General features: G+C 45.9%; 1 protein-coding gene across 3 annotated transcripts in view; it reads left to right on the forward strand.

Annotated features, from left to right (window-relative positions):
- Window positions 1–8,928: 8,928 nt before the first annotated feature.
- Window positions 8,929–27,018, forward strand: part of GRIN2A (glutamate ionotropic receptor NMDA type subunit 2A) — a 432,458-nt gene continuing 414,368 nt past the window's right edge. The window contains exons 1-3 of one of the 3 annotated variants that reach the window (XM_025371387.1): window positions 8,929–9,029; window positions 9,615–9,805; window positions 11,277–11,708. In XM_025371387.1, the coding sequence (XP_025227172.1) occupies window positions 11,295–11,708 (414 nt within the window). In that variant the 5' untranslated portion in view covers window positions 8,929–9,029; window positions 9,615–9,805; window positions 11,277–11,294. Of the gene's footprint in view, window positions 9,030–9,275; window positions 9,806–11,276; window positions 11,709–27,018 lie in introns of those variants that run through there. The other 2 variants (XM_025371386.1, XM_025371388.1) reach the window with 2 other exon arrangements.

Consider the following 27,018-nt stretch of genomic DNA (forward strand, 5'->3'; position numbering starts at 1 on the left):
CACAATTCCTTCACCCTTTTGCAAAGAATAAAACAAAACCTCAAACGACCACCACAACAAGCCCTATGAATTCCTCACCCAACCACAAAGGCTGTGAACATAATCATTTCTACCATTTATTAAAAACTCAGTATACACAAGATGTTTTATCTAATTTCATTCTCACAACAACCCTGATTTCACAGGCAAGGAAATTGAGGCCCAGGAGGCTAGAATGACATGCCCACAGTCACCCAGCAAGAGAGATGCTGCAGAACTGAGGTCTCAGCCGGGTCTGTTGGCTCTCAGGTTTGGTCATTGAACTAGTCTTTCTTCTTCTCCCTGTACCCTGAATCCTTGGACCACTTTGCCTAATTAAATGTTTTTTATACAGTTTGGATCTGACCGCTGGACTTGGTGACAATTTATTTTGTGGCTTCCTACTACAAATGGAGTTCTTTTTTAGGAACAGTGACTCTCAGAGGGCAGAGCCAGGAATTTTAATTGGGTGAGAGGCAGCAGTGAGTAGCAGAGTGAGTACCAAGTGGCAAGTCAGAAAACACCTATTTAAATCCTAACCTGCTCTGTGACCTTGGGCATTCATATCAGTGCTAATTAGTCATAATAATCACCTTTACTTATTGATTTCTTATTATGTATCAGGTGCTGTGCTAAGCAACTCATGTGCATCACCTGATTTAATCTTCTCAGCAATTTTGTGGGAGAGGCACAAAGAATCCCTTGTTTCTTTTTTATTTATTTATTTATATATATATTTTTATTAAACTTTAAATTCTGGGATACATGTGCAGAACGTGAAGGTTTGTTACATAGATAGACATGTGCCATGGTGGTTTGCCGCACCCATCGACCCGTCATCTACATTAGGTATTTCTCCTAATGCTATCCCTCCCCCAGTCCCTCACTCCCCGACAGGCCCTGGTGTGTGATGTTTCCCTCCCTGTGTCCATAAGTCCCCCCCATTTTATAGATGAGGAAACTGAGGCTTTAGTCATTGAGCACCATGCCCAAGGCCACACAGATAGGAAGAGGTGCATCAAAGATTTGAACCTGGGCGGAGGGGCTACAGAGCCTGTATTTTTGCTACTGCTGTAATACCGATATAGGGAATAGCTAATATTTATTTTCTACGTGGTGCACACGATTCCAATCACTGTATGCAATATATCATTGAGTCCCCACAATGACTCTGTGGAGTCAATACTATCATCTCCATTTTTTTCAAATGAAGAAACTGCTTTCTCATTTGTTCAGTGAAGCAGTCATTTCCTTTCTGCTCCATGGTTGCTTTCTAAGAGCTGTCACTTTCAGAAAAAGGGTTAAGACAGGCAAGGACTCGGGTAATGTGGAGAGGGGGCTGACTTTTGACTAAGTCCCTCCCTCTCCCTCTCAGAGAGAAGCCGTGGGAGCCACAGGAGCTTGGGGAGGCGGCTGGACTAGTGCCTCACCTGTGCCTTCTCTGGAGGCTGGAGGCACAGTCCGAGTTCCCTGGGGCTGGCTGTGCCTGTTGTCCATCAGTCCAGGCTGGGCAGGCTGCCTCCTTGGCAGAGCAGGCTACAGCTCAAGGCTCCTGAGCACTGCGTGGCTCGGTGAACTGTGCAGGGAAGGGAGGCTGCCAATATGTCACTGGCCAGCACCCCCATGGGCACCATCTGGGACACACTGAGCTGGAGAGCTAGGCCTGACCAATGGCTGCCCCTCCGCCCTGTACACCACACCTTCCTGAACACACACCAGGAGCCACTCAGCCCAGGAGAGGTATCTGAGCATCAGGGGACAGCAACATCTTAGTGGAACCCTCAAGGGCCCTATAAGACAATAATAAGCATCCTAATAACTGACATTTATTAAACCCATGCTATGACTGGGCACTATGCTAAACGTTTTATATGTATTGCCTCATTCAATTTACCCCTTAGAAATCCCTAAATGGCAAGTACTATTACTATCCCCACATTATAGATGAGGAAACTGGAGCACAGAGAGGCTGAGAGATCTGCCCAGTATCATGCAGCCAGTAAGTTTCAGAGCTAAGGTTCAGATGCTATTTTTAAAAGTCTGGCTGTCCGTGATGAGTCCTGGATTCCAATCTTTGCTCCATCTCTAACTGATGAGTAATTCTATTTGGTCTCTTACTCTTTCTGGTTCTTGTTTCTTCTTCTGTGCCATGCAGAGATTGGACCATATTTTCAAAATGTGTTCATCAGAGTCCCAGAGTTCTGTGATGAGCTTTGGTGTGGGTGGGAGGGAGGCTAGGGGTGAAGCAGAAGTTAAGGAGCATCAGACTCCAATCTCTTACCCACCTTTTCACCTGAGATCAAAGCTTCACTTCTAGCTTCTTCCTATATTAGGGCAATGTAGGGGAGTTGGCTTATGAAAGGGGCTCTGCTGATTGAGGCAAGCTTAAACGCAGGAATTGCTAATCTGACATTCTTGCATCCTAAGATTGAAGAAAAATGAGCCTCAAAGATGTTAAGTGACCTGTCTAAAGAGGCCCAGCAGGCTGGGCACAGCGGCTCATGTCTGTGATTTCAATACTTTGGGAGGCTGAGGTGGGAGGATTGGCTGGAACCCAGGAGTTCAAGACAAGCCTGGGCAACAAAGCAAGACCTCATCTCTATTAAAAATATTTTTAAAAAGCAGTGGCTCATGCCTGTAATCCCAGCACTTTGGGAAGCTGAGGCAGGTGGATTGCTTGAGTCCGTGAATTTGAAACCAGCCTGGGCAACGTGGCAAAACCCCATCTCTACAAAAACTACAAAAAATTAGCCTGGCGTGGTGACATGTGCCTGTAGTCCCAGCTACTTGGGAGGCCGAGGTGGGAGAATCGTTTGAGTCCAGGAGGTGGAGGTTGAGGTGAGCCAAGATCATGCCATTGTACTCCAGACTAGATGACAGAGTGAGACTGTCTCAAAAAAAAAAAAAAAAAATGCTGGGCATGGTAGCATGCACCACCTGTAGTCTCAGCTACTTGGGAGGCTGAGGCAGTTGGATCAGTTGATCCCAGGAGTTTGAGGCTGCAGTGAGCTGTGATAATACCACTGTATTCCAGCTTGGGAGACAAAGCAAGACCCTGTCTCAAAAATAAATAAATAAACAAGTAAAATAAAATAAGAAAAATAAAGAGATCCAGCAGGTTAGTGACTTCGGCAGATAACATCGGATTGGTTTAAACTGCAGGTTCTGGAGCCAGACAAAAATAGGTTCCAATCCTACCTCTGCTAATTACCAGTCACTGGGCAGAGTCAGCTCTTGACTGGTAGTCCAAGCCTGTTTTACTACCACTAAATGCGCTCAGTAAGATTGCTAATGCCCTGAGTCATTTTTCGGATGGAGAACTCAGTAACTGAGTCTCTTTCCTTTCCCTCTTCACCCCAATCCCAATTCCCCTCCTAAAGAGCACAGGGCATCCAAATATCTTTTGACCTGCCCACCTATGCTGCATATACCAGGGGCACCCAAGGACGATCACCTCTTGAGGAATAGTTTGCTGTGACTTTCTACCTGGCAACCTCTACTGGAAGTCACATCCAGTGGAGAGGTCTGTGTTCATGAATAGGAAAAGGGCTGTGCTTGTGACAGGAAGGTATGAAAAAGAGACCATATGTGACTCTTAGTACCTATGTGACCTTCAGTGCCTTGAGCTTTGGAGTCCTCTTTTTTTTTTTTTGAGATGGAGTTTCACTGTCACCCAGGCTGGAATGCAGTTGCACGATCTCAACTCACTGCAACCTCCATCTCCCACGTTCAAGTGATTCTCCTGCCTCAATCTCCTGAGTAGCTGGGACTACAGGCACATGCCACCATGCCTGGCTAATTTTTGTATTTTTAGTAGAGATGGGGTTTCACAATGTTGGCCAGGCTGGTCTCGAACTCCTGACCTCAAGTGATCTGCCTGCCTCTGACTCCCAAAGTGCTGGGATTACAGGAGTGAGCCACTGCGCCTAGCCAGAGTCCTCATAAGAGGAAAAAAAAAAAAAGCAGTGTTGGGGGTTGGTTTGATTTTCCCCAAGGGCCTCCAAAGTTTCAAGATGGCATGCCTCAATGATCCCTGGTACCAGGAAATATGACCTCTCTTCTTAGCATCCAGACATTTCCCTGAGAAGTTTTTTGTCCGTAGGCACAGACTCTGACAGAGTCTTTATCTGTGGAGTGAATGATGAGACTTTTGGGCACTGCTGGCCTTGGGAAATTGGCCTGACATGCTCTGACTTTAGGGCCATCAAAGCACTGTCTTGAGGGACTGCTCTGACCAGTCACGGCTGAGTGACAGAGCTTAAGATGGAGCCAGCTTCCCTATACAATTGCTAGTGAACCTACAAGACATTTCCTACAAGAGAGGCCTGGTCTCCTCCAGACACGGAAGCTGCCCTCCAATGGTGAGTGTGAGAAGGGGCACCCAAGGTGCTTCCTCTTGGGGTGTAGCAGTGTGGCCCGCCCAGGTATGTGGAAGAACTGCTCCTTGTTCTTTCTCTTAGAGAAGTCTTTATCGGTGTGTTAGCCAGGGTTCTCTAGAGGGACAGAACCAATAGGATAGACATATATATAAAGGGGAGTTTATTTTATTTTCGTTTTTATTTTACTTTTTTGAGATGGAGTTTTGCTCTTGTTGCCTAGGCTGGAGTGCATTGGCACAATCTCAGCTCACTGCAACCTCTGCCTCCTGGGTTCAAGTGATTTTCCTGCCACAGCCTCCCAAGTAGCTGGGATTACAGGCATACACCACTATGCCTGGCTAATTTTTTTTGTATTTAATAGAGCCGGGGTTTCACCATGTTGGCCAGGCTGGTCTTAAACTCCTGACCTCAGGTGATCCGCCCATCTCAGCTTCCCAAAGTGCTGGGATTACAGATGTGAGCCACCGTGCCTGGCCTAAAGGGGAGTTTATTAAGGAATATTGGCTCACATCATCACAAGGTGAGGTCTCACAATAGTCTGCAAGCTGAGAAGCAAGGAAGCCAGTCCAAGTCCCAAAGCAAAAGAACTTGGAGTCCGATGTTACAGGGCAGGAAGCATTCAGACCCGGGGGAAAGATGGAGGCCAGAAAACTAAACCAGTCTAGTCTTTCCACGTTCTTCTGCCTGCTTTTATTCTGGCTGTGCTGGCAGCTGATTAGATGGTGCTCACCCAGATTGAGGGTGGGTCTGCCAGTCCTCTGACTCGAATGTTAATCTCCTTTGGCAACATCCTCACACACACACCCAGGAACAATACTTTGCATCCTTCAGTCCAATCAAGTTGATACTCAGTATTAACTAACACAGTTGGTATAGCTGCTATGAAGGTATTCTTAGCATCTGAAACTCTTTGAGCAGCAAAATTCTGCTCAGCATCCTAAGCTGCATTGAGAATTAAGCTTTGCAGCATAGATGGAGTAAGGCTGTCGTGATCCTATACACGCTGTCATAGTCTCTGCATGTATGGTGAAGCTCTAGGTGTCTGACACACGACGTGCTCCACCCTGGTGACCTGTCCACTCCAGTGAAACTCCAGCTGCCTGTGCCTAGGTTTAGAGGCACACTGTCCCTTCCAATGAAGGGCTGCCATTTTTCTCTATTCAAAAGAGGCCATATCTGTTTGATTTATCTTTCTGTAAGTCTGATCATGAATAACTTAAAACCCTGAATACCAATAGTTTTCAAGAAAGACAAATCCAGTTTCAGGGTTGGCATCAATTTATGAGAATAGCAAGTGCACAGGCATCATCAGAATCCCCTATGGATTTAAAACAAATGTCCATGCCTGGCCCCACACCTGGAGATCCTAATGGAGTAGATCTAGAGTGGGCATAGGCGTCTGTGTTTTATTTTGTTTATTTTTTTTGAGACAAAGTCTCACTCTGTCACTCAGGCTGGAGTGCAGCAGTTGAACACCTGGGTTCTCTTCATGTTGCCCAGGCTGGTTTCAAACCCCTGGGCTCAAGTGATCCTCCTGCCTTGGCCTCCCAAAGTGCTGGGAGTACAGGCGTGAGCCACTGCACCCAGCCACATGTGTATTTTTAAAAGTCCCATAGATACAACCCACATATCCATTGCAGGGGACTGGATACACAAAGTACGGCTTATCCATGCAATAGAGAGCTAACTGCTCAACGATAAAAAATAAAAAAGCTGCTGATACATGCAACAACACAGAGGCATCTTCTAGACATCAGGGTAAGTGAAAAAAGCCAGTCACCAAAGAATACATAGTGTAAAATTCCACTTACATGAAATTCAAAAAAGGGAAAAACTAATACACGGTATTAGAAATCAAAACTGTAGTTTACACTGAGTGGGGAGAGTGGGATTGACAACAAAGGGATACAAGAAAATTTCCTGGTGGTGATGAAAATACTCTGTACCTTGTTTTACGTGATGGTCTGTGTGGATACACAGATTTTCAAAAGTAACAAACTGGCTGGGTGCAGTGGCTCACACCTGTAATTTCAGCCTTTGGGAGGCCAAGGCCAGACGATTTCTTAAGGACAAGAGTTTGAGACCAGCATGGACAACATAGCAACACCCAGTCGCTACAAAAAATAAAAAATTTACCAGATGTGGTAGCATGTGCTAACCACTAAAGTCCTAACTACTTGGGAAGCTGAGGCAGAGGGATCACGTGAGCCTAGGAGTTCAGGTTCACAGTGAGCTACGACCACACAACTGTACTCCAGCCTGGGCAACACAGCAAGACCCTGTCAAAAACAAAAACAAAAATAAAAACCCAAACACCTAAAAACCTTCACAAATGAAACCCTTAAGAGGTATGAATTTTATTATCTATAATTTATAGCTCATTTAAATAAAATGGCCTAACTTTCCCTTTAGACCCCAAGCCAGAGTCTTGCATGGGTGTCAAGGAGTGGCCTAATCAGTTCAGCCCAGCCATAGGCTCAGGAAAGGAAACACTTTCCTGCTCCCTGCCTTATATTATACAATCCCCCATTTTAATTTACTTTCCAGGATTTCCCTCACCCTTTCCCTGACTTTTGGATGAAAACAACAACAACAACAACAATAACAAAAAACAAAATCCAGGAAACCCAACATAGAACAACCAGCTCAATAAGGAATCCATTTGTCTCCAGACACTGTACCCCTCTCCTGTCTCCATTTCAGCAGCCACATCCACATTCCTGGAGGAAGTTCCCCTGCTTCCAGGCTACTTCAAGGCGCATGATGTTGATTGAGCATCTACTATGTGCCAGACCTTGCTTTACTAAGGCTGCCTCCTTTTCTTTTCAAAATAATCCTGAGAAGTAGATGTTTTTACTGCCCCCCAATTCCAGATTAGTGATCAACAAGGGGAGGTAATATAATGTCCAAAAGTGATGTTTTTAGTTTGATCCAGCTTGCCATAGCAAAACATCATAAACAGCAGAAGTTTATTTTTCTCACTTCTTGAGGCCGGGAGGTCCAAGATGAAGTGGCATCAGACTCAATGTTTGGGGAGGGCCTGGTTCCTACTCATAGGCCCATGCCTTCTTGATTAAGCCTCACTTGGTGGAAGGACCTAGCTGATTTTCTGGCGTCTCTTTTATAAGAGCACAGATCCCATTTTACTCTCATGAAGCCATGAAGTCACCTCCTAAAGGCCCCAATACCATCTCCTTGAGAGTTAGCATTTTATCCTGTGAATTTGGGGGTGGGAACACACACATTTAGACCGCAGCAGGTGACATTAGGTTAAGAGGAGGAGGCGGGCTTAGAACAGTGGTTGCAAAACCTCTTAGAATTTAAGACCCCTTTCCTTTCAAGGCCTGAAAGGCAGACAGGCAATGGAGATACAGGTGAGTATAAAAGGGGCAGAGCTCCTCACTCGGCCATGCATTTCATGCCCAGTCGCTAGAGTTTAAGTCAACCGAGCCCTCACACACCCAGGCCGTCCCATGTTCTCTGGCTCATCTCTTCTGGTAGCTTAGAAGTCGCAGCTTCAGGGAGACTTCTTTTTGGTACAACTTAGAAGGAAGCAAGTGGGAAATGCAGAAGTCTTTGCTTTTAGGATTCTGGCTCCCTGAGATCAGAGGAGTGGGTTCCCTTACGGGGGTGGCGAGGCACAGGGAGAAGCATTGGAGCAGACTCTGTGCGTGTGTGTGTGTGTGTGTGTGTGTGTGTGTGTGTGTGTGTGTGTCGGCGCGCCTGTGCGTGGAGGGGGATAGCTGTACCCAGCGCGAGGCACTGGGGGAGGAGGAAGCGGTACAGAGATCTGAATAATTGATTCTTCAGCCGCACCAGACGCTCGGGAGCGGGCGGAGAGCGTGGTTCCAACACCACGGACAGCAGCGCGCGCCGCCGCAGGCGCCCCCGTCGCCAGCCAGTCACCTATCCTGGCCTTATTTGCCGCCGTGCGCTCTCAGAACGGGTGGCCGCGCTCCGCGTCGCCGCCGAGGGACTGCGGGGTCTGTCTCGACCCACCTAGGAGAGAGGCTGCGCGCAGGAGACGCTTTCGCCCGCCGGAGCTCCAAGCCTCTTGGGCTTGCGCGGGGGCTACTGCGTCTCGCCGGCTGAGAACAAGTCCCTAAGTTGGTGTGGAGGGCGCCCCTGCCTTCCCCCTCCTCTTCCTCGGAGGCGACCGCAGCAGAAATACGCCCCGGGAACCCGGCTTTGCCAGTGCTGTGAACCAGGGTGTCCAGGCGCTCTCCGGACTCCCGCTGGGAAGTGGAGAGCCAAACGCCCTGCGCGGAGCTGGCCCCGCAGCGAAGGGCCCGGAGGGAGCTGCCTTTCCCCGCCCGCGCCTCTCTCGGCCGGGGACCGCGGGGATCCCCGGCCACACGCGCGCGCACGCTCCCACATTCACTCACACACATTCGCCCTCAAACACACCAGCCCGGAGCTGGGCTGCAGAGAGGGTGCTCCGGCGCGCTCAGAGGACCGGGCAGTTGCCGTCCGGAGTGGGGCAGGAAGCAGAGCTAGGACTCTTGGAGGGGAGCTCCTAGGGCTTGGCCGGATCATGGGACCGGGTGAGCGCTAAGAATCGCGGCCGCAGCCATCAGCCCTGGAGATGACCAGGAGCGGCCACTGCTGAGAACTATGTGGAGAGAGGCTGCGGTGAGTGCTGGCGCGGGACGCCGGGCCTGGAAGGCGCCCTTGGGAAGGGGGAGGTGGGAGGCCTGGAGAGGGAGGGAGCGGCAGGATCTCAAGAGGGTCGCTGCGTGGGAACGATCCACCTCCCTCGGGGAACCGGGACCGCGGGAGCCCGCGTCCTTCCCTCCCCCTCTCCTACTGCCGGCTCGTCGCAAACTCAGCCAGCGCCCCCCCACCCTTGTTACCTCCTCTTTCTCTCCCTACCCCCCTCGCTTAGCAGCTCCCGGTCGCACAACTCCCGGCAGCCGGCGCTGGGGAGGTGGTAGGGGGTGCGGGTGGAGGTGCCCAGTTAGCTTCTCGTGGGTTGCCAACCTGGGGCTCCCATTCTCCTGTGCACCCTGGAGTGGAGCTCCCGCTATCAGTCACAGGGGCTGAGGATCCGCACTGGGGGCGTCGTGGGCATGGGGCTTCAGCTTTCCCCCTCTTGTCTAGCCCCCCTGGGCGCACAGGGGGGCTTGTGAGCGCTGCAGACTGCAGCCTTCCCCTCAACCCTCCCTCCCCTCGCTGGTGGGCTGACCCTGCCTCTCCTTCTCTCCTCCGCCCCGGTAGAGCCCTGCTGCAGAGCCTCCGGCTGGGATAGCCGCCCCCCGTGGGGGCGATGCGGACAGCGCGGGACAGCCAGGGGAGCGCGCGGGGGCCGCAGCATGCGGGAACCCGCTAAACCCGGTGGCTGCTGAGGCGGCCGAGATGATCGTGCGCGCAGCGCGCCCCACTGCATCCTCGACCTTCTCGGGCTACAGGTACGTCCCAGCGGGAGATCAGGGCTCCGTGGGCCGGGGAGGAGGGAGACTCGACCGGAGGGAGAGCGGGAGAGGTGATGATCAGGCTAGAGAGGGGAGAGGGAAAGCGGGAGGGAGCCCAGCGGCGAGGCGCAGTAGGGGCACCAGGGGGCGCTGCGGCTCCGCGCTCAGCGACGCTCACCCAGGAACGCCGAGGCCGCTAGGAGTTCGCCTCAACTTCCCCCGGCGCCAGCAGCGCCCGGTCTGAGAGGCGCGCGTCAGGTCACGCGTGCACGACCGCGCTGGTATTTTCAGGTATGCGGGGCTGTGAACTTGCCGCCGTTCATGCGTGTGCCCCACCTGGGGACGTGTGAGGACTCCGGCTGGCAGTGGGCACCGCTTCAGCAGCCTGAGGAAGTGCGCAGAAAAGCGCGCGTGCCTATGAGCGTGTGCGGCCCACTGCCCACGTGCACCTAAGACTTGGCAACAGCGCCCGCAGTAGAAAGGCTAGGGAGGGGCTGTACAGTCCACGTCCGTCTGGGAGCTTCTTGGGAGCCTACCTTTCCCCCTACGCACGTTCTTTGCCAGCTCCCACGCGCTGGCCCGCGGGGGGACGCGCCTACTCTCCAGAATTCAGCACTGCACACGGCGCGCGTGAGAGAGGGTGTGTGTGTGTGAACATGTGTGTGTGCATGTGCTTGTGTGCACGCGCGCGTGTAGGGGGTGGGTCCTGGGCCTACTTGCAGTTGAGTGAAGGACTCTTCACGGTCCCTCGGCGCGAGGTGGGGCGAGCCCCAAGTTCCCCCAGGCACCGCGGAGCCTGGGCCCACCAGGCAGCGTCCTCACTCCCAAGCACCTGGGAGTGTACTCTGCCTGAGAGGAGCCGGGTCTGTAGTTGGGGCTGGGCGTAGAGCAAAGTGTGTGGCGCACGCGACGGGCTCGCAGGGGGCGGGGTCAGCCAACTAGATCCACTCTCAGGCCTGGACGCGGGGTCTGGGCGCCGCCTCCGCACGCCCAGCCGGGTCTGTAGTTCGCTCCGCGCCAGCAGGGGGCGGGGTTGATAACTTGGTCCTCACTATCCCAGGTGGGAGGGGTTGGGTGGAGGGTTTATTCTGTGCACCTACGAGCTTGGTGGGGTAAAGAACGCGCGCGGCGCTTAGGGTCTGTGGCCCTTAGCGAACCTGGGGAATGCGGTGGGGGATATGGACAGAGTTGGGGATGAGGAAGCGCCTGGAGACAGGGGATGAGGAAGCTGGATGTGAGAATGGGCTGGGGGATGCAGAATTAGCTCGGATTGGAGTTGTAGAGAGAGTTAGAGACGGATAGAGGGACGTGGATGACGTCGAGGATTGGGAATGGAGTCTGTGATCCCAGCAGCCTATCCAGCTGCTGAGTTCCATCCCTGGCTCGTAGAGCAGGGGCCCCGTTGGTAATCCCTTCCTTCTGGTCGTCTTGCTCACCGCGGCCCTGCCTCTCACTCTTCACTTTGCAGGGACCGTCAGTGGCGACTATGGGCAGAGTGGGCTATTGGACCCTGCTGGTGCTGCCGGCCCTTCTGGTCTGGCGCGGTCCGGCGCCGAGCGCGGCGGCGGAGAAGGGTTCCCCCGCGCTGAATATTGCGGTGATGCTGGGTCACAGCCACGACATGACAGAGCGCGAACTTCGAACCCTGTGGGGCCCCGAGCAGGCGGCGGGGCTGCCCCTGGACGTGAACGTGGTAGCTCTGCTGATGAACCGCACCGACCCCAAGAGCCTCATCACGCACGTGTGCGACCTCATGTCCGGGGCACGCATCCACGGCCTCGTGTTTGGGGACGACACGGACCAGGAGGCCGTGGCCCAGATGCTGGATTTTATCTCCTCCCAGACCTTCATCCCCATCTTGGGCATTCACGGGGGCGCATCTATGATCATGGCTGACAAGGTAAGGCCGGGATCTGATGCCCTGCCAGAACCCAGGAAGCCACCAGCTGCAAGGCAGCTGCTGCAGGTCCTCGGACACCCCTAGAATCTGTCTTGATGTGAAGTAGGGGTGGGGGTGGGATTATCGTGGCAACTGGCCCAGGTCTTGCCTCTCCAACCCAGAAATGAATGGAAATGCCTTTTGCCTTGTTTCTGAAAATGGTGTACACAGGAGCACTTTGGTGTGGGTGTTCCAGGAAGAGCTCAGAAAACTGAGAAGTAGGCTGTGGGGTGGTGGTGGTGGTGGTAGCATGTTTGGAGATTTACAAGTACCGTGGGGCACAGAGGTGGGCCCAGGAGCACTGGAGATATATGGTTCCTGTTTCCACAATGCCAGTTTTACCTGATTATTTTTTGGGAAAATGTCCATTTTATCCTTTTATGGTAAGTGACTAAAACTATTTCTAAAAATTATTAAATGTGGGTAGGTTCTGGAAGAAAATGCAAAGTTTTTAGGTAAAGCACAAAAGGGCAGAAAAAATGTCATGCTTCCTCCGACTCTGCAATTAGAGGAACAGAGGTAGGGAGTTTGAGAACCCTGGGCCAGAGGAGCGGAGGAGATACCCCTTCCTCAAGGGGAGTGGGTGGGAGTGGAGATGATTAACTCCAAAGCCAGAGCATGGAGGGCCTGGCATTTTCCTTAGGCATTCTCTGTCTGGGGCTCCAAGGCCCTCAGATGAAAGAGTTGGCTCCTGAACAAAGATGGGTCTTGGTGCTAAAGTTGGAGGGTCTCAAAATGCACGAAAGAGTGTAAAAAAGTCTGTTGACTTCGAATGAGAGAGGGTCTTTTTTTGTGGACAGCCTGGGAGCATTGGTTTGGAGAAGAAGGGAGAGAGATTGAAGATTTGAAGGAGCTGTTAGGACAGCTCGGTTTGGGAATTACGCAGAAGTGGAGGGAAGGAAGAAGGCTGGAAGGAAGAAGTAAAGCGAGGAATAAGAAAAAAGGGAAAGATTGGAGTTGTGTGTGTACTGTCCTCTAAGTCCTGAGAAAGGATTGGGAGTTCAGAAGGGGAGAGTAAGTGTACTTGTGTGCCACGGTCTCTAGCCCTGAGACCTTCTTGAAGAATGTTCCTTAGATGGCAGGAGATATTCTAGTGGGGTGAGCAGACATTCACTGTAGCACTTACCTTTTGATGCTCTCAAAGCACTTTTATATTCATCACATCAGCTTTTGCTTCTGTTTCAGCAATTCCCATCAGCTCCTTTGGGAACCGTATTAATTCTTTCGGGTCTCCTGGGCTACAGCACATTCAGCTGAAGCACACAATTGATGCAGTATCTTATTAAACATTCATTTTAAATGGTTTGCAGCCTAGCAGAATTCTTGTGTGTGGTTGAGCGTTTTCCCAGTCACTTCTCAGTTTTGGGGGGCTCCTTTCTGGGAAGAAGATAGTAGGGACTAGCCATGCTCTGCCACCACCGACAATTTCAGAACTGGAGAGGACCTTCGGGTTTCCTGGAGCAACCTGTAACTTTCAGATGAAGTGACTGAGCCATAGGGGAGTTAAGGGACTTTGCCAAGACCACATAGTGGGTGATGTAGCTAGGTAGCTGAATTTCTGGTCCCAAGCTGTGATCTTCCATTCCACTAAATCAAGCCCATACTTTAATGATGTCATCCATCTTCAGGAGGGCCAAGGAACCAGTCTTGTTTTGTGGGAGGGGCTGAGCATGGAGAGCTGTGATGAATCACAGCCTAGAGGGCTTTTGTATAGGAGGGGCCAATCTTCTAATGAAGGCATTGAGGAAGAACAGCCGGTTTCCAGCCAGGCCTTGCAGTGTGATTTTGGGATTTAAATATTACCACAGACCCCTTCTTCCTTCTTGAGTTTTTCTGAAGTAGCTATAGACAAGAAACAGTAGCCGTATTGAAAGTGAAATTTCTGGATCCATGAGGGTTTGGACAACCCATTGGAGAAATCTGGGAAAAGCTGAATTGGAAAAGGTGGTATGAGATGGGGAGGTTCCAGGTAGGCTTTGGCTCTTACTTCTAAGTCTCAGCCGATAGGTGTGTGGCTCAGGCTCTCATGTGATGCATTCATCCAACTGTAGGCAGAGAGAAGTAGGAAGAGTGTAGGGTCATGGATAGGAACCCCCTTGATAGGCAGGGACCCTGCCTGCTAGTGAATCTTGACCCAATGAATGGCAGGCTCTGACCAGCTAGACCAGCAACTGTTCTTCCCTTGAAGGAGGCATTAGAAAGAAGGTTCTGAGAAGTCCAGGGAGTATGGGTGGAAACATTCTTCTCTCCTCTGTGATGAAATTGCCTTTTGGGGATGTGGACCAAAATGTGACCTCACTTAAGGGTAAGAAGAGAAAAGGAATCAGGAAAGGACAAGAGGAAGATGAGAAAAGACATTTCCAGAGAAATGAAGAGCAGAGATTTAAGAGGAGTTGGAGACAGAAGAATGAAAGGGTCCATTAGTTCAAAAATGCGGGAGGGGATTTGATACTCCCTATTGTTGTTGGGACTTTCAGAGTTGGTCTTGGAGAGATTGGCCCCTCTCTGTGATTCTAGTGGAACTCTAGGGAGATAAGGCAAGGTGGCAGGGAAGCAAAGAGCTCAGTGGAGGTAACATCAGGGCATATGTCTAGTCCCTATGTGGAACGGTGATATTGAGAGGAGTTGGGTGATATTGAGAGGAGTTGGGTGATACTGAGAGGAGTTGGTTTAAAAGGTGGTATTTTGAGACACTGGGGATGTGTTTAGAAAGGAGATTGTCTGAGATGTGAACATCCTTTCCTTCCATTAGTAACATATGTAGATGGCTTGTGCTTCTGCCACCTGTTTCATTTAGAGCTGAACATTCCGTTTATTTGGCTCCAAAGAAACAGTCATGGTGCATTGCTTAAAACTCTGCCTAGCCTGGGTGTGCCAATGGTATTATGACTACAGCCTCAACCACCCTAGATTGATAAGACCTCTGCCTCCTGATAAAATGATGTTGATTTGGTAAAGCCACCCAGAACACACTTTTGTTATTTTTACTTCTAAATTGGCAACATGATAGTGTCCCTGCCGATAAGAAAGGTAGTCAATTTGGTTATCAGTTAAAATGAACACACACACTTTTTTTTTTTTTTTACCCTTCTCTCTGTCTACTTGACCCTTAAAGAAAACAACAAAGCCTTATGACAATCGAAATGTCATGCAAATGTGGCAGATTTTTGTGGTGTTAATTTAATTTACAACTGAGGTGTTAATGTTTTGCTTGCATTGTTGGGTGGTCTTGCAATACAACTAAATTAGAGGTGAAAATAAGGCTGGTTGAGGTGGTTCACGCCTGTAATCCTAGCACTTTGGGAGGCCAAGGCGGACAGATTACCTGAGGTCAGGAGCTGAAGACTAGCCTGACCAACATGCTGAAACCCCATCTCTACAAAAATATAAAAATTAGCCAGATGTGGTGGCAGGCCCCTGTCATCCCAGCTAATCAGGAGGCTGAGGCAGGGAGAATTGCTTGAACCCAGGAGGTGGAGGTTGCAGTGAGCCAAGATTGTGCCACTACACTCCAGCCTGGGCGATAGAGTGAGACTTTGTTTCAAAAAAGAAAATAAATTAATTAATTAATTCAAGGTGAAAACAATGCTCGATGTAGATAAAGTTCTAATCTTATCTTGGCTTGGCCATTTTGACCCTGTCTAAGTGAAATACACTCCAGCTGCAGTAATAGTCCCTTGTAAGCCCAGCATATGGGTTAGATCTTTACACTTCTACTCAGTGTCCTCAACCCCTCTCACCCTCCACCACTTCTTTCCTTATTCCTAACTGCTCCGTGCAGGAAAAGACGAGGCTCAGATTTTAGCTATATCCATCCATGCCAGTTATCACTTAGGTTTTGTTTTCTATGTTATTTCTATGCAAACCTCATCTGTTCTACTAGAGTATAAGTCGTTTGAAGGCAGATTTTTTTTTTTAAAAAAACTGTGTTTATCTGTGTATGTGTATTTGACATAACAAATGTTTCTCTCCTCCACAGACATATAAAAATAATGTCTTTTCACTGTAGAGCACTTAGGAAGTACATTAAAATTTAAAGAAGATAAAAATCTCTCTCCAAATCCTATCACCATAGGTAAACACTACTGACACTTTGGTGTATTTCCTTTTATCTATTTAGTCTCATGCTCAGGATTTTATAGTATATATGGTTTTTCTTATTGTGCTTTGCCCTCTGGGGACTTCCTTAGAGGCTTCAAGATTTTCTTTAATTCTGGAAATACCTCAACTGCTGTTCGTTGGATATTTCCTTTCCATCATTATTTCTATTCTCTCTGTCTGAATATATATGCATATATATAGTCACGCGTCGCTTCATGATGGGACACGTTCTGAGAAATGCATGGTTAGGTGATTTAATTGTGAGAACATCACAGAGTGCTCTTACACAAACCTACATGGTATAGTCTGTTACACACCTAGGCTATGTGCTATAGCCTGTTGCTCCTCGGCTATAAGCCCCTACAGCATACTCTACTGTATAAATGCTATAGTAAATATTGTACGTAACTGTAATACAATGGTAAGTATTTGTATATCTAAACATATCTAAGCATAGAAAAGGTACAGCAAAAACTTAGAATGCTGGTCTTATGGGACCAGCATTGTGTACTTATGGTCCATTGTTGACCTAAACCTCCTTATCCAGCATATGACTGCACTATATATATATATATATATATATATATATATGTCATTTCTCAATCAATTCTCCATGCATCTTAAGTTGTTTTTCTTTTTTCAGTTCTCTGTACTGTGTTTGGGAAGGTTTCCTCAGTTCTATACTCCAGTTAACTACATCATTTCATTTGTGTCTGGTCTATTTTATTTTAGAAAGAAGCAGCATGGATGTTCTATTATTTTGACTATCAGTTGAGCTATGGATTTCAACAAGGATATACTTTATTTCCAAGATAATAATTGGTCCCTTTTTTTACTTCCCTGTTTTTTTGCTTTATAAATAACAAAAAACTATTCTCATTTTGTGCATGTAACTCCCTCCCCTGTCCCTTCAAAGATTAAAAAATATGTATTATAAAGTTCTTCTCTGATTGCTCTAGCATCTTTGTTTCTTCCGTTGTGAATTCCTTCATTTGTAGAGTCAGTTAGTTGGATGTTCACATGTTCTTTAATTTTTGTTTGTGAACTTATTTTCAAGGCAACTTTGTGATTACTTATGCCCTACATCTGTGAGGGTGTGTGCTTTAAGCCAGAGCCCATGTCAACAGCTCAGCTTTGTACTCTCTTCCCATTCTACACTGCCTGTGGTGCAGGCTTGGGAGTCCGTCTCATGTAGGTGACTTCATTTTGGCTGCTTGACACAGATGGGGTCCTGCTTTTTGGCTGTGACTATTGGTGGATGGTGCGGATGTTCCAGCGCCATCCACAGCTAGCAGCATGATTCTAGGTCCACTTCTTCCCCTTTTTCCCTGGATGGACATTGACACTTCTGTTCTCACGGCTCATATTGGACCTACCCTCTATTGATTATGTGGCTTTGATTCCTACTTGAAACCCTAGAGTCCCGTCTTTCAGTTCATTTATTCTTAGGGATTGCTCTCTATTTTTGATCTGTAATTCACTTTTCTTATTTCCAAGCAATACTATGTAAATTTAAAAATAACTAAAGATTTCTTTATAAATTCTATGTCTTAGGAGCAGAAAAGGAAGGTTACTGAGTGTGTTCACTCAGCTTTTGACCCAGTTTTATTTCACAACCTGCTTTTATGTATTTTTTTAAGCTTGATTATGTATTCTTGGAATTTTCCTTTATCACTACATAGACTTCTCAAACTTGATTTTCAATGGCTGCAGAGTGTTCAGTTCATACCACAATTATTTTAACCATTTCTCTCTTTTTCCACCATTAATAAGATTCATTTGTGCTCCATAGGGGCATCTCCTTTTCGGCACCTTGCACTTGTCCTGCCCTTTGCGTTTGTTACACAGTAAATGTTTGTTGATTGAATGAATTAAGCCATTGGCTCTGATGCCAGCTTGTTGGAGCTTCCGGATGAACATATCACAACATGGTTCAGGGCATTCGTGCAGTGTTTGTTCCCTCAATGCTGACTGATTTCATAGGTGTTTGCCAATTTTTTTCTTCTCTCTAGTAGGCAGATAATTACCAGCCATCCTAAGGATTAACATAAATTGGGGGGTTACATACAAAAGGCCTGTAGAGAACTGCTGAGTAACAGCTCATCAGCAGGAGGTGAAAGTTGGTGCTCTTGTAACCTGGCAGCTCCACAGTTTGGATGCGAGTGACAGGCCTTCCCGTTAAACACTGAAAGCTCTCGAAAAGGGCAGACGCGCAGATCGGAATGTTGGTGGAGCCCACTCAGCTCCTGCTAAAGAGGCATCAGGTAGTTCCTGGGAGAGTGGGGAGACCTATCTTTAGTCTTTTCCATGAGGCATGTCAGATGCGATCATCAACACCTCCTCACATAAGTCATCAGAGACCAACAGGCATCCTCCCAGTAGCGTGACTCACACTCCAAGTAGCCGTCAGGGGTTGCTCATAATTGTTTGGGCCCTTAAGAGCTGTGGTCTGGTGGGTTTGGAGGGGTGTTTATCTTATTTGTCATGGCCTCAGATGGAAAATGCTACTGTAGGCAGAGTGAGTGGGGAATGAGAGAGAAAGAGGGCTGTGCAGAAGAGAAACAGGAACTGAATCTCTGGTTTGTGATAGAGAGTTGGTAGCCTCTGATAAGACATCACATAAATGAGACATTATAAGGCTATTAATTGGTGTCTTTTGTTTGTCCTGCATCCCGCACCCTTGATCTTTCAAATCCTAATTCTTTGCCAACGTTTTAAAGTTGCCAACGTTTTAAAGACATCCCATTGAAAAGAAAATCCAAACTTCATGCTGCTTTGAAACAGTCAGAAGGCCTGGCCACACTGGCCCTGATTCCCCCCAATGGCAACAGTTGGCTGGAGATGAATCTCATCCCCCACCCCACCCGCCACGATCCCTGCCCTCCCATTGCCATCCTGGGACAAGACAGGTGCCCCTCCTTTCTTAAATTCCCAACAATCACTTCACTTCACTCATTTATGTTACATACACAGTGTCCTGAAGGCACTGGACTGTGAGGCCTATGATGTAGGTGAGGGAAGTAGCTCTTCTAGGGGCTGCTCCTGGGCAAGACGGCAGATCTATGGCGTGTATGTGACCATGGATGCCATGTTCACTGCTGCCGTCATTAATCTCCTGTAACGCCTGGCCTTGTTGGGTCCACTGGCCTTCTCAACACAGTACTCCAGGCAGCCATGATGAATCAACCTGAGTTGGAAGATCTAAGAAAACCTTGGACAAAGAGTCTGAAGAATGAAATTCAATTTCCAAAAATACCTGTGTGACCTTAGAAAAAGCCCTTTACCTGTCTGAACCTCCGGTTCTCCTGCAAAATGAGGATTTGGGACAAAATTATCACCAAGATCTCTTCCAGCTCTGAAAATTTTATGCCCTATCAAGGAAAGATTGGCAACAAACATACCAAAATATGAATAGCAGTTATCTTTGGGGTGGTAGACTCATGGCTGCTTTAATCTTTTAAAGAATGTCGTTATCAAGTGGTTAACATATTGTACTTTGAGTTAGATTGCCTGAATTTGAATTCAGGGATTCCACCTCTTGCTGGCTGGGTGATCATGGGGAAGTTCTTAATATCTTAAGCCTCAATGTCTTCATCTCTAAAATGGGAACAATAATAGCATCCACTTTATAGAGTTGTGAGATTTAAATGACATCATGGATATTAGTCCATGTCTCAGTGCCTACCTTATAATAAATGCTTATTACAGGAATGCTATTGTTATTGTGTCCACATTTTGTAGTTTTTATTTTTCTCCAGTGTACGTGTACTTTTTAATAACCAGAAAGAGTGATTAAGGATGATGTGGTTACATGAGGGTATGCTCTGCAAGAAACTGGGAGTGAATCCCACAGAACTGTCAGAAGTGGAGGGTCTAACGTGAAATGATTTATATTTTCTCAACGGGGAAAACCAGAAGCTTCCTTTGCCTTTGTAGGACTTGCTGAGAGTTTTATCCTGGCAAACCAAAGCTAAATGTGGCCGGCGTGAAAGTGATCGTAGGAGAAGACTATCTCATTGACCTTTGCACTAAATGACTCCACCAAGTGGACCATATGTTTGCATGGGGCTTAGGGATTTAGAGTGTGGACATATACAGTTTCTCATTTTGTCTCTGCCAAGGATTAATAACTCAGTGATAGCCTGGGGAACCTGGCAGCTCCAAAGGTATTTGTTTAAAGAATCTCTATTTTCAGATGAGGAAATAAAGGATCTGGGAATTGCAGTAATTTGTGCATTGTTCAAAGCTGTAACTGGAACCTAGAGCTTTGGCTTCTTACTCTTATTCTTTTGCTTTTATTTTATTGCCCTTTCAAGTTAATGACTACGAATCCATTTGGTTTAGGGAAGGGGTTCAGATTCAAGATAAATAATAGATTTTGATGTTCATATTGTGGTTGTCTTGACTAAAAGGATTAAGATATTGGATGATGGAATTAAAATTCGAAACTTCAGATTGAAGTGATGGAGCCACGCTAAAGACTGCATTGGAGGTTCCCTCCATACCCTGCTCAGCTTTAATGAGGTTAAATGACAAAGAAAAATTGTATGTATTAAAGGTGTACAACACAATTTTTTTTTTTTTTCTTAAAACAGGGTTTCACTCTGTTGCCCAGGCTGGAGTGCAGTGGCATGATCATAGCTCACTGCAGCCTCAACCTCCTGGGCTTAGGTGATCCTCTCATCTCAACCTCCCAAGTAGCTGGAACATAGGTGCATGCCATGATATCCAGCTAGTTTTTAATTTTTTGGTAGAGATGGGGGTCTTACCATGTTGCCCAGTCTGGTCTCGAACTCCTGGACTCAAGCAGTCCTCTTCTCTCGGCCTCCCAAAGTGCTGGTATTACAGGCATGAGCCAAAATGATATTTTGATATACATGTAAATGTGAGATGATTGTCACAATCAAACTAATTAACATATCCATTACCTCACATGGTTACCTTTATTGTGTGATGAGATTACTTAAGATGTACTATCTTAGCAAATTGCCAGTGTACAATACATTTTTGTATTGTCACCATGGTATCACCAGTCACCATGCTATACATTGGGTCTCTAGAACGTATTTACCTTATAACTGGATGTTCGTGCCTTTTGACCAACCTCTCTCAATAGTTTTAAGAAGAATTTTCACTATTGCAGAAAGGGGGATATGAGACTTTCCAACTCACTTAGTCACAATGTGGCTGCCTCGGTTCCAGCTATCACATCCAACTCACTTGGGAATGGTTTTTACAAGGGTCATGAACTGGTGTACTGCACACTGAATCTGGCTCATAGATGCATTTTGTTTCACCAGTACAGCATTTTTAAATGCTGAAATTTTAATGTCTTTAGACAGGCATGCATTTTCAAATTTGCTACAGCCGCCCCCACTCTGTTATCCCATATCTAGGGTGATTCATACATTTATGTTAATGATATGGTTTCTGTGAGTATTTGAGATCATGGTACTCAAATACAGACTTCATATTTGTTTGCTTGTTTGTTTTGTATTGACCAGAAGCTCAGCAGATCCTAAGTGGGGATATGTGGAGGCCACATATCTAGAAATACATGTGGAGGCCACATATATTGTGGCCTTATAAAAAGTGGAGGCCACATTTATAGAAACATAATGTTTAAATCAAGGGAGGTGATAGCTCCGTTATACCTCTTCTGTTGTTTGGAGCGCTTTCAGGTGCAAGTTACAGAGTATTTGACCAACAGTGACTTAAACCATTAAAGACATTCAGTTTTTTGCTTAGTAAGGAGCCTCAGGTCTAGCTTAGTGACTTAATGTCCTATTGAGGACTCAGATCCTTCCCATTCTTCTACTTTGCCTTCCTCAGCTGCTGGTTTATCTGAGTCACAGTGTGGCTGCTTCTGTTCCAGCCATCACGCCTTCACCTCCTGGCATTCAGAACAGGAAAAAAAGGGAGAGAAAACTAAGCCTTCTTCTAGGGCCTCTCTCCTTTCATTGGAGTGGACTTCCTCTTACATTTCAGTGGCCAGAACTGGGTCACATTCCCACCACTCAAACAACAATGATAGAGATCCAGGATTCCTCTCTGAGAATGGGTAATTGCCACTGAGCAAAATTGCTTCTGTTAGCAAGGGTGTGGGGTGATGCCTCAGTGGTACAACTAGTGATGTCTCCAGCAACACTAACACCATTATATGTAGAATTGCACTTAGTTCTGAGGAGTAATATCTAAAGATGAATGTTGAAAAATTGCAATGCATGCAGAAAAAGGGCCTTTCGGATTGCATAGACTCTAAATGAAATATGTTAAGAGTTTCAGAAGAAGCATTTAGGGATGTTTAGCCTGGAGAAGGGAAATCTCAGAGGGGATATGGGAGTAGTGTTCAGATACCCCATGAGCTGTTACAAGGTAGAAGGTTAAGTTTTAATTTTGTTATTGTTTTTCTGGGGACAGACATGAGAGTGAAATAATAATAATTATTATTATCATTGTTATTATTTGAGACAGAGTTTTGCTCTTATTGCCCAGGCTGGAATGCAATGGCACGATCTCAGCTCACTGCAACCTCTGCCTCCTGGGTTCAAGTGATTCTCCTGCCTTCCGAGTAGCTGGGATTACAGGCACCTGCCACCACCATCAGCTAATTTTGTATTTTTAGTAGAGATGGGGTTTCACCATATTGGCCAGGCTGGTCTTGAACTCCTGACCTCAGGTGATCCACCTGCTTCAACCTCCCAAAGTACTGGATTACAGGCATGAGCCACTGTACCTGGCCAAGAGTGAAATTATAAGGAGTAAAGTTTCATCTTGATATGAGGAATAAGCTTCGGCAGTTAGCTCTCTAACAGAAGACTGTGAGGTGTCATGGAATAGGAAGGATATGACTGAGCTAACAGTGACTGTCTGTCCCTCAGGAACGGAGTGGAAAATTGGGCTTGCAAGGTTGGGTTGGGTCACCTCTGAGGCTCTTTCTTATTCAGATACTCTGTGCCTCTCAAATCCTTGATTTAAAAAAAAAAAAAATCTCCAAGCCTTGGTGCTTTAGGCCGAGCATTTGGCTGAAAACCAACATCCTCACTTTTTCCAAATGTGTGAGTAATTCAGTATAAATTTGCCTGGCATGGAGGAGGAATTTATAATCCCTGCATCATCACCTCAAGTTACCAAAGGACTTTACATTATCGTGAAGGTAGAAGATATTTGAAAAGCAGGAAACCTATGTATATATCAACTCTCACACACATATATAAATATAAACATAAGTAGGTCAGCCGGCGTCATATTTACTAGCGAAAATCTTTTTGGATAAGAAGCTCATCTACAGAAGACAATGTTTAGAAAAATTGCCAATGATCTCGAAATGGGGTATTTTTGCACTTGCATCAGGTTAATCATTATTACCTAATAAAGTATTTTCAGCTTGTTCTGCACATCTTCCTGTAGTAATATGTTTGTATTCCAAACAGCCAGCCAGATTCCTCTCTGGTTTTTCAGTTGGCAAATTATTCTTTTTTGTCAATTGTACTCTCCTGCATTTGGAACATCTGCTTGTGGCAGAAAATGCTCTAGATACTATTCTGTTGTTTATTCACTTCTCCTATTCCTCCACATGCCCCTAAAGAAAAACGAACCTGAAATTGCTTTCCAAATGCTTTCTCTTTCCATTCAAATTTTGTAACTTTCCATGGGATGGCAATTGATATATTGTCTCCATTTTTTAAATTTTGAAATAGATGTTGATGTACAGAGTAAAAAAAAATCTAAATAATACAAGAGAGCATTCAGAGGAAGAGTATTTGCTCCATTAATTCACTGCAGATCTTCGGACTCGGGTTCCCTTCCATGGAGGTGGCTGTGTTACCCATTTCAGGAGGGAAAATATTGATTGGAATGGCAGTTTATTTCTGTTTGTGTTTTTTTTTGCTGAAGTTGGCATATCAAAAGGATCTTCTCTTAAACGTCAATCCCTGACTTGAAACAGGTTGTTTCCATTGGTCCCTAATAGTGACTTTTTTTGCCAAAACAAAAATAAACTCACTCTAAAATGTAAGTTGTGATTTCCAAAAATCACTGACACCTTGAAGCTTGGCTCACAAACTCACTCAAGGAATTTAAGATAATTTGGGATGATCTGGGGGGAGTCAGGGACCACTTTAAAATCTAATGAAGACTATGGACCCTTCCAGGGGATTGAAGTTTGAGAGAAGATCCTTTCGATACGCCAACTTCAGCATAAACATGCAGTCAATATTATGTGCAATTTTGGGATTACAGACCCTCTGAAACCCATTCATAGACTTCCTTGGAATTCATTTATTTATTGGTTTATTAATACAGTTGATCCTTGAACAATGCAGGAGTTAGGTGCATTAAGCCCCATGCAGTTTAAAATCCACGTATAACTTTTGACTCCCCATCAACTATAGCCCACTGTTGACCAGAAGCCTTACCGATAACATAGACAGTCAATTAATACCAATTTTGTATGTTATACATATTATATAGTAGCTTCTTAAGTACTATAAGTAAGCCATAGAAAAGAAAATCATAAGGAAGATCATGAGGAAGAAAATATGTTTGCTATTCAAATGGATGTGGGTCATCATAAAGGTCTTCATCCTTGTCTTCATATTTAGGAGGCTGAGGAGGAAGAGGAAGAGGAAGGGTTGGTCTTGCTGCCTCAGGGGTTGGCAGAGGGAGAAGAAATTAATGTATAAGTAGACCCATGCAGTGTGTTGTTAATGGGTCAAATGTATGTTCATTCTTCATACATTTCTTGGCTTTGTCCTTGGGCCAAAATGCTTTGTGGATGCATCTGTGATCAATTTGTTTCAATCTAGCTGGGGAGACTCATAATGCAAGTCCAGTATGATTGTATTCATGGGACCACGGGAATGCAGAGGAGGGGCAGCCTCATCCACAGGTCTGAGGGTCAGGATCTGGGGTCCAACTGGAGAGCTGGTCTAGCAGAGGCTGGTGTCCTGGGTTCCTGCCCCTACAGGTTGTCATCCCCCATGGCTGAGGATGAGCTGTAGAGGGAAGGCTGTCTCATGGAGAAACAGGAGTGAGTTCACAATCTAAGTCTTCCTCTCCTCTTAACCTGTTCCTCAAGGCTGCCAGTCTTGAGTGATGTCTTGATAGCTTCCAAATTCTCCTCTGGATGGCATTTCTTACCATCAAACATTGAGCTTTTTGCAGATTTCTGTTTTGTTGTCACAAATGGCTGAATGTCTCCTGCTCTATCTTGTCTCTTCCAATTAGGAATACCTGCCCAGGAAGAGTGAGTGGCATTTGAAATCCATATTTTCTTGCCAGTCTGCCATCCTAGGGGTGAAAGGAAAAGACATATTTTCCAGGCGAATTGTTTTAATGCTAAGATATCTGTAGGGCTGAGGAAATGTAGTATTAGCTGACTTCGGTGAATAGACTCAGAACCGTGTGAAGAAACTGTGGAGCTGTGGACAAAGGCAGGCTTGCTGTAGTTCTGGCACTAGGGTGAGTGCATGACTTCCACGAATGGGATTTTGAAAATGGCAGGCCTTGGGTGAAGACCTCAGCTTCATGGTCAAATTTGCACTTTAGTTAAAAAAAAATTTGCTCTTGGTTTTGCCTTGGTTAATTGATACTAGTTTTTCCTCTTCTCTTCTCCTCTCTTCTTTTTCTCTTCTCTCCCCTCCCTTCCCTCCTCCTCTCCTCTCGTCTTCTGTCTTCTTCTCTCTCTCCTTCTCTCTCTCTCTGTCTCTCTCCTGTTTAGCAGCATTAAAAAAATATTTTTATCATGGACCCACTGCTGGATCATTTTAAAGCAAATCCAAGACATCATTGTATTCATCAGTAAATATATCAGTATATATATGTATGTGTGTATATATATGTATATATATAAAAGATAAAAACTTTAAGAACTGTCAAAATAATCACAGCTAATGTACAAGTAATCTAATGCTTATGTATTTTAGAGGATTTTGTGAGAATCAGGGCAGTATAAAGAAAATAAAAATCACCTTTACTCTCACCATCCACAGACAACTGCTATTAACGTTTTGGTTTATTTCCCTCTAATCTGTTTTGCTATACCTTATTTACAAATATACACTATATAATTTTATAGATAGCTTGTAATTTGCTTAACATTTTATCATGAAACTTCCAAATTACTTGTAAATATTTTTATATTCTGTTTTCCATTCTGTGGATGTATCATGATTTACTTGATAATTTAGATTTTCCCCATTTTTTGCTATGAAAACCAACACCTGGTTTAACATCTTTGTAATGAAACGTCTGCATCACAGGTTATTGGCTTTTAATAGAATCCATTACTGAAATTAAAGAATTTTAAAATTATCAATACAGAACCAATTAAGGTTCCGTTAATTGGTTTCCAGAAAGATTGAACCACTGAACACTTCCAATAACTAAGTCTTAAAGTATCTCCATCACTTAACTCTGGCTGGCTCTTGAAACAGAACTTTTTCTGATTGGCTAGACAAAAATATTATCTCATCGTTATAATTTGCATCTCTTTTATGACACCTGCCATGGAATATATTTTAATTTAATCATCGCTTTTATATTCCCTAGGTATTGCATATTTTAACTGCTTTGATATTTCCCATTGTGTAAATGGAAAACCTCAGAGAACAATGACTTCCAATATAAAGTACAGTGGAATAATTTGAATTTCTAAAAAATAATAAATATTTTGAAGCCTGGCAGGGAGTTCTATGATTACTCATTTTTCATCACCAGGCATTGCTCAACCGTTGTCTCTGTATCAATGTTGTTTCAAGAATTGCTTTAATATGTAAACTTTCCCAGCAGAAAATCATTTTATGGGACCCCACTGTTATGTTTTGCCAGGAGTCTAGGTAGAGACTCACGTCCAAGTGGGCTGGAGTCATGTTCGTGTCCCAGGCTTTGTGGGGAATGGTAGGGATGGGAAGCCCTTGTTTGTTCCTTTCTCTAAAAAAGCAGAGGCAGGGTGAGGATGTGCGGGGTCCGTCCTGCAGACTCTGACCCAACGACAGATGAATAAAGTACACTGACGCACAGATATTCTGCTTTGCCAGTCCAGCTGAGTGTCCGTGCCACTTACAGACACCGAGGAAGGTACTGTACGGAGTCAGTGGCCATGGCCTCGACTTGCCAGTGAAACTCACATTTATTGAGTAAAGATTAATTGACAAAGGTTGTGAGTAAA

This window comes from Theropithecus gelada, chromosome 20, assembly GCF_003255815.1.
Source record: "Theropithecus gelada isolate Dixy chromosome 20, Tgel_1.0, whole genome shotgun sequence".
Lineage (NCBI taxonomy): Eukaryota > Metazoa > Chordata > Mammalia > Primates > Cercopithecidae > Theropithecus > Theropithecus gelada.